General features: G+C 49.0%; 1 protein-coding gene across 4 annotated transcripts in view; it reads left to right on the top strand.

Moving 5' to 3' along the window:
• CTDSPL (CTD small phosphatase like) overlaps positions 1-15,101 on the top strand; it is a 115,371-nt gene that overhangs the window by 87,818 nt on the left and 12,452 nt on the right. For 3 of the 4 annotated variants that reach the window (XM_037070774.1, XM_037070777.1, XM_037070776.1), the window contains exons 3-5: positions 2,824-2,856; positions 9,456-9,557; positions 12,614-12,670. In XM_037070774.1, coding sequence (XP_036926669.1) covers positions 2,824-2,856; positions 9,456-9,557; positions 12,614-12,670 — 192 coding nt within the window. The remainder of the gene's footprint in view (positions 1-2,823; positions 2,857-9,455; positions 9,558-12,613; positions 12,671-15,101) is intronic. The other variant, XM_037070775.1, reaches the window with a different exon arrangement.

Here is a 15,101-nt window from a genome sequence, read left to right on the forward strand (position 1 = left end):
TGGTAGCTCTTTCTTATTTATGAAGAAACACACTATGTTTCTGGATAGGGAGACTTCCCATTTATGCAGAAGAAAAATGTATAATAATAGCTGAGAAATTTCAGGGGGGAATGATGAGAGACGAATTGCTGTAAGGGATATCGAACCTTACGCTTCACTGGTGGAGAAAAACGTATCAGTGAGGTTAGTGTGAGGACGTCCCACTGTGAACGGTATCACAGCCCCAGATTCTGATATGACCCCTCAGTGTGCTCATAATTCCTGCCCTGCCCCCCAATTTAAAACTCATTGCTGCAGAAAATCGCCATTCGTGAAGGGAGCATAGTTTGCGCCCTGGGCCTGTAGAGAGTAAAGAGAAGAATCACTGCTGTCACAGTAGAAGTTACTTTGCAGGCGTTTCTGCGCAGATGAAATGACCTGGGGAAATGGAGGCGCCCCGACCAACGGTTCCCTAGAGGAGTTAGCTGTTGTGTCCGCACCGTTGTGAAGGCAGTTCTCCGGCAGAGCAGAGCTCCTCTGGATTTGGTGTTCATTCATGGACTTCCTTCAGTTAACATTTGTCAAAATGGCGTTTTAAAGAATGAAGTACAGGAACTCTGAGTAACGCATCATTTGCGTAACACTTGACTGTATTCAGTCTGGGAGGCCAGACCCCGTAGAAAGAGCCCGTGTCAACGTGGACCAGCGAGTTCCCAGAGGAGGACCCTCTGCCCTTTGCTCTCAGCTTGGTCAGGACACCTGGGGCACCAGCCCAGGCCCATTAGATGTGGAAGCAGATTCTAGGCCGCGCTCTTCTGCTGGCTCCTCGGCTCTCCCTGCTTCTAGGAACTCAGCATGTCAGAGGAAGGGGGAAGGCTGTGGGCAGAATGCAACAGATGGCCTCTGGGGTGGCAGCCCTCGCCACCATCCTGATACACCCTGGACCTGCAGGCCAGTGGCCCAGAGTAAGTGTCTGCAGACAGTGGCGAGAGGCTAGAACATGTCAGCACCTAGAAGGCCCCAGTGGCAGAGGCACAGGAGGATGTCTAAGGATGAGGACAAAGTGAACAAGGTTTCTGGACACTCACTAATAACATGTATGTGCACACGCACACACACACTTACATGTAACCTCTAGGAGAATTTTCAAGCCCAAATAGCTGTCTAGCATTGCACCATTGGTCATTGTCTGTGTTTGTCAAGCCTTTCGGGTGTTATTGTTGTCTCTCTCATCACCGACGTGCTCATCTCCTTGAAGGTATATGTGTTGGGGGGTGCGCTGTGCGCGGTCTCCGAACAGCACAGTGCTCCCAACTGTAGGCCATTTTGCCCACTAGGAAACAATGTTGGGGACAATTTTGATTGTCACTACTAGAGGTTCTACTGGCATCTGGTGGGTAGAGGCCAGGGATGCTGTCAAACATCCCACAATATCCAAGACAGCCCCCCATGGCAAAGATTCCAGAATATCCGGCCCAGAATATCAGTAATGTTGGGCTTGAGAAACCCGACTCCACAGTGACTGAGTTTGTGAGGCATTGTGAGCTTCTGGTTAAAATCTCCCCCACCAAGAGCAGCGACCTGCTCCCGGGGCCCGAGGCTGAGAATAATACCATTTCAGAGCTTCAGAAATGATCTTCTCTGTGTATGTTCTTGAAAACTGGGATTGGATTTGATAGCGCGCCAATGTGTTGAAGAGGAGCCCAGCTCTACCTGGAATAATGGCAAAAGGTAGTGTAGAATTCTTAAGGCGAGTCCCCAGTGTCCCGGAAATGTCAAGAGCCATCAAGACTGTCTCAAGAGGAAACGGTATGTTGCTGTCACACCACAGAGGTGAAGACCAGGTCTGGAGACGACCGGGAAGGTGCTAAATGGTTCTCAGAGTCAGAGCAGAGCTCGGGAAGGTGCCAGCCACCAGCCACTTTGGACAATCAGGTTCGGCCCCTTCCTGGGAGACCCCTGTCACCCGACCTCCCTTAATAAAAGATGGTTACACTTTCACAAGCGGCTCGGTGTGGGAGACTACCAGAGCACCCCCTTACCAGGCACCATCGTGCTGCTGTCTTGCCCCCCGTCCCACCATCTAAAAAAGAAAAAGAAGCGCCGAACGTGGAAATGCTCAATGGAGATTGTGTTTTTATGAGCATTTTTCAGTGATGTTGAAATGAAGCGTGTCCCCCACCACATTGTGGACGGCCGGTGTTCACCACTGGGAAAGGAAGGGGTTGAGGCTCTTCCTTGGGACCTGAGTTGTCTTGACAGTCCCTGTGACTACGGGTTCCATTCCCCTTAACAGGAAAGCTGTCCCGTGGCCGTGGCCTTGAAGGGCACTTCTTGTACCTTGCCTTGTCCCCCCTGCCCAGTCCTCCCTAGATGAGGGCCAGTAAAGACCAGGGTGTTCCTCGTAATCTGATGAACTTGTCTTCCTTTCCCTGCCTGTAGTGTAGACTTAGGCTTAGTCTCCTCAGGGAAAAACTTGCTTAAAAGAGCAAACAAGCCACTTACTAGAGGGAGTCATGGATCAAAGTAAAGTATGAGTTTTCATTTTTAACTTCCAATTAAGGATGAAATTTCTGGGAGTAAGGGAGACACGATTCACATAAGCAAAATGGTTAGCGAGCCTCAGGAGCCCAACCTGGTTTGTCAGGGGTGGGGTGTCTGGGAGGAGAGTGGCGCCCCAACTGTGGGAAATCCTCGGACACTTCCTGTCCATGTACGCCACCAAGGTGCAGAGGACCGGAAATTGGATGCCTGCTCTACGCTCCGGAGTGCTTAGACGTTTCTTTTGAATGTATGTTCACTTCTCTTTGAACCTGACAATGACTTTTTTTTCTTTTTCCTCAGGGTGACCAGAGGCAGGTCATTCCCATACCAAGTGTATGTATATTTATTCAATTTTATTTAAACATTCGTAGAGTCTTGTAGCTCTGGGCTGCTAATATAAAAGATTGTTTTCAATGTTCTTGCTTATGTTGCATTTTATCACACGGTATAAATAGCTCTGTTCTGTTAAAAAGAAAAATGAGGCTACATTTTAAGCTGTAAGCAGGAAGTTCTTTACAGAGAGTTTCCGTCTTCAGTATCTCCTCAGCAAATTCTCACTTTCCCTTTCTCTCTGCCCTCCAAGGCTGAGGCAGCTTGCTGTACCCCAACTCAGCACGGCAGACCCGACCCCCTAGACTGGGGGAACACACTTTTCCCAGACATGGTTCTTTGCGGCAGGTGATGTCCCAGTGGCACTGGGCTCCCGAAGCCCGTGTCCCAGATGAGCAGACCATTTCTGACTTGTCCACCAGTGTCAGGAGCTTGGCCGTAGCTCTGAGATCGGAAGATTGCTTCTGAACTCGCAGGACCCACCCCCACTTTCACAGATGGGCGGTGTTGTAACTCTGCCCCAGCTGGGCTTCCCTCGGGCCACCCACCTCTGTCTTCGGCCCTGGGATTTGGGAGAATAGCTGTACCCGTGTTTGACCACAGCCCTGGCCTGGACCAGCCACCCCTCAGACCTCCACTGTCCCCACTGCTCCTTCGCTTCCTCCCGCTCAGCCCGCTGAGCCATGTGGGCTGAGGCCATTCCAGTGACCGGCTCCCATGAGAAACTTGCTTTCGAGATGCCCATAACCAACAAGACCTTTCTAGCAGTCCTCTGACCTTAGAGAAGGCTTTAGGTCTTAAGAGATGTCCAAACATTGATATTTGAATCCAAAAGATTCTCTTACTCAAATTGTCTGGTTCAAATCTGTTCTCTCCTTTTCCTTGGACTTTTTTTCACCTATTTTCTGGGAACAACCAAGAGGCACAGCTATCCTGCATTTGGAAGGAATGGATGACATCAGTGCAGGTTGACTCCAAACTTGGTAATGCTGGTCACTTTTCAATGGCCCAGAATGTTTCTGACGGTGTCATTTTCCTCAGAACTTGAACTCCCCATTTATTAATGAGTTGCAAGGGTTTGTGGGGTGATTCCGACTCAGCAGCACAACTCGGGGTGGCGGGCTTTGTTGGGAGAACTGGCTGACAGAGAAGACTGGCAGGCAGGATGACCTCGTACCCAGTGTTCGAGTGGGATTCAGATCTGTTCATCTACCTCTCCCGTTTTTTGTTTTTTTTTCACAAATTACCAGTCCTCAGTGGGGTCGGTGACCGGACGTCTCTTTTTAGCCTTCATACAAAGTAGTTTCATATACTGATTCTTTCTACAAAGGTTTCTGTTCTAAACAGGTGGCAGTTGGCACCTCTGCCCTTGCCTCTGATACCCCCAGAGCACTGTTTTTTCTCAACGGGTTAATTCGCTGCTATCTATAAGTTGGGCGCTGAATCAAGCATTGGTCAGGAGGAAAACTCTGCTGAGAAAGATGGCCCTCTCCCCACAAACCTATATTCATTCTAGAATCCTGGAATAAAGCAGCCAAGGGGGAAAAGATTCCTTATGTAATTTAGCCCAGTGCTTGATCAGTAAACGGCTGGCTGCCTCTTACATATGAGACCTGGGTCAGGCCTTCCTTACGAATCTGTGAAATATATTACAGAAAAAGCCTAGCTGAAGTAACTTGCATCTTCGAGTGATAACGTCCAGCAAAGTAGTTCTGCTGATAGGCACGGTGGGATCTCTACCACCTGCTTTGTCTGCAGAAGTGAACCAACGTCCCAGCTCAGCCCTGGGATTTGAGCCTGGGGATCCCCTGCAAAATCTGCACCCACCCATCAAGGCCACAGGTCACATAAACGTACTAGCCCTGACCTTGGTGGACCACAGCAGGGCCTGGCCAGGGCTGAGAGCCCCTGAGAGGTTGGGGTGCTGCACCATAGGACCAGAAATACAGGAGTGTGCTGAGCCTACACACCAGGTTCTACAGCCTCCTGAAAGCATTTTTCAGGCCCGGAACATGAAAGAGACCCCTGAGCCCACGGGTGCCCGGGGCAGTCCAGCAGGCATCCCCATCTCTGCTTCTCATATCTTTCCTCTCTTTTCACCCTCATGCTGTTCTGTTTACATGTGCAGGTCTGGTCTTTCGATTTTTCACTAAGCAATCATTCAAACTCATGGTTTAAAAAACACTGAAAGATTCAAGTAGGAAGAAAAGAAATCCCCCGATTTGGTCCCAACTCCCTAGAATGAACACTTTTGATACTTGTTATATAGCCTTCCAAAAATGTTCTAAATAGACACAAGCATATTTACACAATGAGAGTTTTGTAAAAAAGTGTCTTTTGCTTTTAACAAGGTACCTGGAACATCCTCCCAAGTATTAGTACGTAGCATCCACCTCATTTCCATGTAGTTGGTGGCGTTTTCTTCGTTTCCACTGTGTGCTATTGCTAATATGTCTCTTGCGAATATTCTTGCACATGTGTGTTTATGGACTTGAGTGGTAGTGTCTGTGTGACCAGTCCCAGTTGTGGAAGTGCTAGATCGAAGGGTACACTTGGCATTTTGGGAGATTAAAGCCGCACTGTCCTCCCAAAACCTAATTTACATTCCAACCAAGAGCTTGTGGTTGGAATATTGTAGTCTTGGTTAATCTGAAAGTAAAGAATAGTATTGATTTATCACTTTTGATTTGTATTTCTTTATGAATGAGTATGATCTTTTCCCAGGTTTGTTGTCCCTATGTCTTTCTTCTTCCCTATTCATTTCTTCTAGATTCTATATTGTGTATCTTTTTAAATTTCAGAGAAATGAGCACTTCCCTCCAAACTTACAATGTATCTTTTGGCCTTGTTTATAAACAGTTTGGCCACAGAGAAGTTTAATTTTATGTAGGCAAACGGAGTTTCACGTCATGCTCGGAAAGGTCTCCCCCGTCTATAACCAACCCATATTTCCTTCCGCTGGTTCGTGGTTTCATCATTACACTTAAATCTTCCATCCATCTGGAGATTCTGTTGGTGTCCGGCATGGCGTAGTCATCCAGCTTTGTTACCCTTTCCCAGTGGCAACTCAGTTGTCTCAGCGCCACTGATTGAGCAGTCCTTCCAGTCAACACCTGTTAGGAATGACAGCTTTCCCTGGACTTGATGTTAAATGTCCTACTAGTAACATCTGTGTCCCGGCTGTGAACTGGGATTTGGGGCTCTTCACACAGCCTGTTGGGAGCCCCTGGGCTGTCCAGTAAAAGGTAGGTACTGAAGGGTGAAGAGGCGATGCAAGGGACAGGTCCAGGAACCACTGAGGTTCAGGTGGCTGTGACTGCCAGTGAGCTCCGGGGCTGTGGCCCAACTCCTCCTGTTCCCACGCGCTCGCTTGAATCACACACCGCAGTGACGCTCACTCGCCACACAAGGTTGTCGGTGCAGCCGAGCCATAGCAATGCTGACGGGGAGGGAGGAATTTGTTTTCTAAGTTCGGTTGCCATGCTGTTTGCCTAAGCCTTTTGGTAAGCATTCGTATGCTTTTTTCCACCAAGCCTCAGGAAGAATGTGTACGCAGAGCAGCTCTTGTACTCAAAGACGGTCTGGGCAGGGGCTGCACGCAGCCCAGGATGGCTGTGGATGCGGCCCAACACAAAATCGTAAATTTGCTTAAAACCTTATGAGATTTTTTGTTGGGATTACATGTCACAGTGTATTTAGTGGGTGGCCCAAGACAACTCTTCTTCCAGGGTGGCGCAGAGACGCCAAAAGGTCAGATGCCCCTGGGAGTTCCCCTTGCCCCTCTGCAGTGGGCCCTGAGGTCTCTGCCCTGAGCTCTGAGACTTGGGGAGCACGGCGTGCAAACACTGAGCCTGAGAGCTCCAAGTACAAAACAAACAAACAACTCGTGCCCCAAGAAGAGGCACTGCGTCTGTAAGATTTGTGAGGGTGTGGGTGGGAGTTCCCAAAAGAAAAGAACTGTGTGGAGTTTACTACTCATGGTGACTATTCACTACCAAGGACAGGAAATTTTGGATTTCCTCCCAGGGAGAGAACTCCCAAACCTTGGATGGTGAATTACGGTTCCTTCCTCCTCCCCCTCATTCCCATGCCCCTATTGCTTACCTCCACCTCCAACCCCTTCCCCCAGCAATGCCCTCCGTGAGCTTTGGAGCAAGTGATTTTGTATATAAAAGGCTCCTCTTGATATAACTGGTGTTTCTCTCGTTCTTCAGCTTTCTGATAGCCTGAGAGAAAATTTGCTTCAGGACATTCTTTAGTTAATGATTCAAGCATCACCTGAACAGATCAATTGAAGTAGCAAAGCACTATTGCATTTATATAGTGCCCTTGCATGTTTCAAGGACACAGCTGTCCAGAACAATTCTTACCAGTGGCCTGGAGAATTTGCATTCCATCTAAAGCCAAGCTGTCTTGGAGAAGCGGTGTGCATTTAGGAACCAGGCTAAGGACCGATGGGACCCTCTAGCCCATCCCCCCACCTTGCTCTCTGCAGCACAAACCCTCCATCAATAGCTTGCTTAACAGCCTTCTTGCTCTTTTCTCTCAGAGAAAATAAATAAATAGAAAAAGAGTAGTACAGTGAGGCATTTTCCTTACTGTTAACTCAGAGAATGCTCATCAAGTGTAGGTTAAATATGCTAAGAAAGTGATTTTTATTCCTGGGTTGGGAAAGTCACTGAGCCACTTTGGGCAGATCTTTGATGTTCTCAGATGCGCAAGGGGTAGAATTTCTAGATCCCCATTTTCCAGACTAGCAATTACATAGAGTTAGACTGTTGTTTTAGTGCATAAATGCAGAGAGAAAGGGCTGGGCAGATACACACCGAACTGAAAAGGAGACATCTGGGCAGAGGAATGGGAGGCATGGAATGGCAAATAGTTGTGTTCTCCTGTCTATATTCTTTACACCGAGAATGTGTTTTTATTACATAATTGGAAAATAAAACATTAAGACAAAGTTTATTCTAGTCACAAGCCTGCTACGGCCCAAACAACAGAAATAACCCACACCCTTATGTTCACTTAGAGACTCTGTCATACCCTGCCTCTTGAAAGCACTTTTTCAGATACATCTTCTCTTGCAAGTTTCATTTTTTAATACCCTGCTCGCTGGCTGATGTAAAATGGACACAGCCCTTCCTAGGACCCTGGATCCCGTGGCCCGTGTCTAAGGCACACCTCTCCCCAGGACTGCAAGGTTGGGAAGACTGCTTGGCGAGCTCTCGTTAGAGCCCAGGGTGTTGAAAGGCCATGAGGCTTTTTCTTCAAGTGATGTTGGAGAGGACGAGGCACCCGCGCTCCCAGGAGAGGGCCCCTCTAGATCAGAAATGCCTGTGTCCCCACCCAGAGCCTCATCCCAGTCAGCCCTGCACAGTACCTCCCTTCCAGGATGGTCATTGCTCTTGCAAATTTACCTAACCTGCTGACTGCCTGGAAACCAGTCACTGTTGAACCAGCTAAAGTCCGAAACTCTATTGACTAAGGTTCAGTTTAGACAAAAAGAAAAAGGGGGGAGGGCATTTAAAAGGGCATACTTCTTGATTTCATTTTTTTCTCTTTTTATTGGATGAGCTAAGTTGTTTGTTCTTCAGTGGCTAGGGACAGATATTGCGTTTTGTTTTGCCCTAAATATTGAACAGAGCTTGACCTTCTTCCAGGGTAGAAAATGGGCTTGTTAACATTGGAGACTGAGTGTGCCACCAAGTGAGCTAAAATACTTCAGATCACTTCTAAAATGAAGCAAGGCCCAGAGAAAGAAATACTTTAAAGCAAGAACGAGATTCTCTGAAGATATCTAGCATTTCAGTAACTCTTTGTGACCTTTTTATCTCAAGGTTAGAGTCAGCTACCACAAAGCATGTAAATAGATGTTTGATTAACAGACGGCATGGGGATTAAAGTACAACTTAAAGAGACAGAATCCGGGGCAAAAACGCCACCCCCACTCACTCTTATACCACAGGGGCCCAGGTAGGGGCAGGGCGCTGAACCTGGACCAGTTTTCTTTCTGTTTCCTATTCTTGGAGGTCACTTTGGATTGCATTTTGCCATTGGGTCTATAGTTTCTCTTCAAGTGTTTTTAAAAATTTCAATCACTTAAAAAAAAATACTGTGGCACCAATAGAGCTCTGACATATACTTATTACGTACCACAGTGAATTTCAGACAAAATGTGACCCCAGGAAATGGGCCTGCCTAGTTAGAGCAGCTATAATAATTAAACATTCAAGCCATATACGTGCCAGACAGAATGTGGGCATTGTACCGCAGTTATGGCTGCTGACGACAACCATTCACATTTAATATTATTATCCCCACTTACAACCAAGCAAGAGACAGCCGATGTTCAAACCAAGGTTCACCTGGTCCCAAAGCCTAGGCTGTCATGATCGCCATTCAGACAATGGCCCAGCGTGTGGTAAACCTTCAGCTGCAAACTACTTATTCCTATTAATTCCAATACATTTCCACGATGTGCTTACCCAGGCATTTAAATGTTTGCTTCCATTTTTAACCTCACCGACATGGTATAATACATTAATAAGGGGACTGGTTTGTCTTTTACATCAAGGTAATAATAGTGATTTTTTTTTCTTTAGCCACCAGCTAAATACCTCCTTCCAGAGGTGACGGTGCTTGACTATGGAAAGAAATGTGTGGTCATTGACTTAGATGAAACGTTGGTGCACAGCTCATTTAAGGTAAATCCGCATGAAAACCCATCCATGATCTCTGGGCTTCAGACACAATCGGATGAAAGCTGGTGGTTATTAGCGTGTGACTTCATTGTTCGTGAAGAACTCCCAAGAACAGTTGTTTATTAACTCAGGTGAACATTAACTCAAGTGGTTGAATATTAACATAATTAGTTTGGGGGGAAATGCTGGGCTGTCCATATTACTGAGACCTCTTTCTTATTTATGAAATCGGAGTTTCCAGCACTTTAACCCCTGCAGGAATACTTTTCGGGTGGCACAAGGCAGTGCCTCAGTGCCCCAGGACGCGCCCCCCCGCCGTGTATTTGTCACGGTAACGGGGGTGCCGTATGTTTGACTGGGAGGGGCAGGAGAGGCACTGTTAAAGCAACCTGCTGTCCTGGAGGTTTTCCCAGACCAATGTTTTTGGAAAGATGTTCAACTGAATCAGCTGAAGAAGACTCCCAGAGTTACGGCAGCTGAACGGATTCAGCCATTTATTTTGACTGTTTTCATAATAAGAGGTTGCTGGGGATTTTGTAAGCTTCACAGCTTAATGAGTATCCGCCTGCGAGACCGCCCTCCTGAAGGGTTCCGGGCTTCCGTGGTGTCAAGGTGAGCATCCGATAGTCTTAATTCTCTCCGCTCCCTCACTCTCCATCGCCCCGTCAGGGTAGCAGCAAAAATTAATTACAAATCACCAGGGGACCTCCCTGCAGAACAGCTGTAATGACACTCTTAAGAAATGAGTTAATTAACCATTTTCCTTTTTTTGACATGGAAAAAATTATTTCAGAGAGGCAAATGATGAAAAGCTTTGGAAACGGGATCAGTACGCAGGGGAGAGGAAGCCTGTGTGTAGGGCCCTGGCCCTACTTGCCTTGGGGTGTTTCTGGTGGTGGAACGGCTCTGTGGTCACTGACCAGTTAGGCTGGATTGCTCTTCCAGAGCTCCCGTACTTCACCCAGGGACACAGAAGGCACCCTCCGTGATGGGGTATGGGTCTCACGTGAGCCACAGTCGTTCCTCAATGGTTGTATGGGGACTGGAGGAGCCATCGAGTTTGGAGACCTTAACACCAAATTCTTTTTTCCTCCTGCCTGCTGTCACTGAGCAGAGGCCTTTGTCGGCAGGGCAAGGCCGGGTGCTGGTCCTTCAGTCCTTGGGAGGATGCCAGAGGGGCCACATTTACCTTGAGCAGAGAGAAATGACCCGTCTGGCCACTGGGGTGTGCGGTACCCCTTCATTCCCCAGTACTTCAGGGCCCTTCCGGGACCGGTGCAGGTGCTGCGGGGGCCTCGCCCAGCTCAGCTCTGAAAGGCACTGGAAGCCGTGCCCCCACCACACACACACCCCCACTATGAGCAAGTTGCACAGAACTTTTTCAAGCCCCTCTGGAGGGAAGCCCTTTAGAACAGGGGTCATTAGTCGTGACAGCACAGACAGCTTCCCTGCAAGCAGTCTGGGAGTGAAGGCAACGCTGGCCAGACCGCCCAGGGTCACCGAGGGCTCCCGGCTCCAAAGGCAGGGCCTTGGCAGCCCGAGGTGTCTCCCGGCCTGCTCGTAGGACAAGCTGATGTGAACAGCATCTTCCTGTTGCTCCCTGCCCTGGCCTGCCCACATCTGCAAGCAGAATGTGCTTCATCGCACAGTTTTTAATGTCCGGGGCGTTTCAAAGGCCTTCGAGAATCCCCACTTGAAGGCGTACAGCTAACTGCACAACTGCCGGGCTCACGGGCCCAGGTTAGGACCCCGGCTCCGGCACGAAAGGCCGCCTTGACCCCAACGCGTGACGGGCGCCAGAGAATGGGTGTTCGCCCTGAGTTGGAGAATGGACCTTGTGAGAGTTTCTCCCTCCAGTCTCCCTTTGTTTTTTAGCGTGATTCTGTATTGTAGTTGTGAAATTATTGTTGTTGTGAACCCACCCTTGGCCTCACAGCCACAGAAGTGAGTAAACTGTTACCCTAGGCCCCCGGATGCGCTCGTGCGTGCTTAGTGATGGTTCTGCGATCGCCTGTGCTCCACGTTTCTTCAGTTTACTCATCAAAGAAGAGCATGTGTCCGTACAGTCGTGGGTGGAAAGGCAGACCCAGTTCAGAGTCTGACCAGAGATTCTGTTCCCAACACCCTGCCCAGTGGCCACCCCACACGTTCTCTGTCCCTGTATCTCTCCCCGACTTGTCCCTAGGGTTTGCAGCTGTTGATTCTCTTGGGCCTGTTGATTTGGGTGGTTTTCTATCCAATTTGTGGAAACCCATTTAGAAGTATAGGTGAGTTCATCCCTGAGAACCTAGTGACCGCCGAAGAATCATATTTGAATGTTAAACGTCACCGATGCCGTCAGCCTTATTGTAAACAGCCAGCAGATTGTGAGCGCGCTGGGTGTTGCATGGTGTAGACCAGAGCAGGCGAGGGTGGTCAGAAACCCCTGATGCTCAGGACTGGGTGGGGCCACGGACACTCATGAGCCCCATCCCAAGAGCTATGGAAGAGAGGAGAGACTGGGGTCCCGAGAGAGGAGGGGCCTGCCCAAGGTCATGGCGTGTGGCCTCTGACTTTTCACCCCCCCCAAGTCCTTGTCCCTGCTTTATGTCCCGAGATGAGCATTTCCCGCCCATCACGGCCTCAGGCACTTGTGGGCCCAGTACTCATTATTGCCCCCATGTAACCCCGTCCACTAGGACCGTGGGCTCTCATCGCCCACCCCCACACTGGCCAACAGTGCTTCCCTATTCTAGCAGGACTTCAGGCTAGAGCTGGGGTTTCCAAGGAGCCTCATTCCCTAGCCAGGCTACCCCACCTTTCATGGCTGATGCACTGGGGCAAAGGCAGATGATAAAGAGAGTGGACCAAGCAGCTGAAAATGTAACGATACTCAAAACGAAAAAATAATGTGCTTTTCTGCTTGTGCTTACTTTAAGGAACCCAGGCATGCTTCAACATCCTTCTGAACTGTTTTTTTCCAATAGAAACATTGGTACAGGAGAGCTTTTTTCTTGCTAAAATTTCTGATGCTATTTCATCCTTTCGGATGTATTGATTATAGTTTCTTTTCTCTCCAGCCTATTAGTAACGCTGATTTTATTGTTCCTGTCGAAATCGATGGAACTATACATCAGGTAAGAAATCAAAGCTAAATCTGAGTTCCAATTAGTGTTTTTTAGTGACTACACTTCTTCTGAACTTTATTTATAAATTTCCATTTCAGTAGTAATCTCATCACTGAATCAAAAAGAAGCAAACTTCAAAATAAATACAATGGTTTTCTGCTTTTTTTTCACTCATGAATTTGTTTTCTGTGGAGTTTATAAGGCAAATTATAATCTATTTGTAAATACTAGATGTGGTTGCCATTTAAAATAGTTCTTTGATTTGATGCAGACTTTTAGAAGTTTCCGTATCCCCCACTGGCCTAGCTTGATGGTCTAATTAACTTCCTCGTGTAATTGCTTTCGGCTACTCTTCTAGCAGGCAACAGGAGAATGCCACAAGTCACCCACTTCTGGTGAATTCCCAGGGAAAGTTGCTTATTTCCAATGCCAGCCTCTCCGGCCTGACCTTGACTCTCCTGCATCATGTTCTCCCGGGAATTTTAGCAAAAAACCCTACCCAAAGAGAAAGGGAGAGGGGCGCGAGGTTTCGGATCAGCAGGCAGCGTCGAAAAAAGAAAGATGCTGCAGTCAGTTGGCCTGCGTTTTTGTTCTGATTGTTTTCTTCCCTATCGGCATGAAGCCCCTCCGGGAATGGCTTCACTTATGAACATATTTGGAAACAGTGTAGAAAAAACAGCTGGGGAGGCTGAAGAGCGAGGGAGCCCTTGTCAGGGTTCCCACGGTTCCCACGGAGGTGATCTGGGCACCGTCCAGTCAACCCCACAGGCTTGAAGTGAGAGTCTCTGGACTGATGTGTTCACGTCCCAGGAAGGGAAACCGCTTTTGGTGCTTGAGCCGTGACAGGATGTCTTTCCTTAATGATGTCGGTAGTCTCTGGTCTTTGAGTGGAGAGTGTCAGAACTGGCCAGGCCTTGGAAATCAGCTGGCCCAGCCACCTCATTGTCTAGATGGGCAAACTGAGACTCAGCCAGAAAAAGTGTTGTCTGAAGGTCACGCAACGTGAAGAATTAAAACGAGACTGCCAGTCTCCTGCCCCCTGCTCAGGGCTCTTTTCCTGATATGTCGGTCCCTTTCCTCCCCTGCCAGGAAGCCGTCCCTGGAAAAGGCAGCTTCATCCCCAGCATCTCCACTCTTCAAGCTTTTAAAAGCCATCAGGGAGCCAAAACGGCAGGCACTTGGGCATTTAACATTTACAAAAACATCAACTGAATTAACTTAGCATCTGAGAAGCAGTTAAGGCTTCTGCATTTATTATCTTGGCTCGTGTTACAAAGTAATGAGACCAAGGAGAGGCTGCCCACTGGCATGGCAAGAATTAGGAGAGAAATTAATACCTCGTGACTGTGAGCGTGACCCTCGGGGCCTGACCTGCTGGGGCCAGACCACTCTTGAAGGAGCCAACCCAGCTCCCCCAGCTTCCCTCCAGACTGTTCTATGGTGCACTTGGCGATAGATACCCCAGGGCACCAGGGCTGGGATCAAAAACTCTCTCTCCTGAGGGAATGAAGCCACAGGCGCCAAGAGGAGGACCAAAGCCCTGGCGAAGGCCGTGGCCTCGTTCAAGTAATCCAGGATAGGCTGTGCAGGTCCCGATGGGCCTATTCTCGGTTACTTGCACGGGGACGCGGGCCTGGACGCCGGCATCCGGGCCAAGGACCCTCCTCTCTGCCAGAGGCACCAACACCAGAGTTCTCAGATCAGTCTCCCGCCCTTCGCATGTAGCAAAGCTTGATTTCCCAGCAGTATTCCCAGGGAGGCTGAGGACCACAGGCCACACTGTTCCCTGCACCAAGAATCTCATGGGCAAAGGGAGGGCCTGGAGCTATTGCAGCCGCAGGCCCTGCCCTCAGCCCCCACCCGTCCTCCCACCTCCGCAGAGCCCTGTGGGCACCCACCCCAGGCCATTCTGCTCCTCCAGCCCCTCACCGCTCCCACAGCCCCAGACCCACATGCACTTCCCCGTTTCCGTGGGCCACAAGTTCCCCTCCAAGCCCTGGCTCTCTGATTCCAGCAGCACAACCCCCTGGTGGCTCAGAGCCCCTGTGTTGCCCTCTCTCACTCCTGCAGGACATCCAGGCTGCTCCCTCTGCCTCGCCGGCCCCACACTACTCACTCCCACTTGTCTGTCACACTTCATCTTCAGCCACCCCTCCTGCCCCCAGCTGCCCTCCTAATTGTTGCCTCTGGAGGGCTGCTTGCGCAGGGCTCTGGCCATTCTCTGCCACCCCGAGTATTTTCAGTCCAGGCCTCATGTGTATACTGTTTCCTGCCCGGGAGCTCACTTATCCTTATCAGCCTGGAGAGCTATTCATCCTTCAAGGTCCAGGCCAAATATTACCTTCTGTGATCCCCTCCCCTTGAGAGAGGAATTAATGGCCCTTAATTGATCTCTCTACTGGAACTTTCAGTATGTATGTTTATTTGGATGTTTTGTGTG

The sequence above is a fragment of the Sturnira hondurensis genome, unplaced genomic scaffold (assembly GCF_014824575.4).
Source record: "Sturnira hondurensis isolate 20B ecotype Veracruz unplaced genomic scaffold, ASM1482457v3 Scaffold0019006, whole genome shotgun sequence".
NCBI lineage: Eukaryota > Metazoa > Chordata > Mammalia > Chiroptera > Phyllostomidae > Sturnira > Sturnira hondurensis.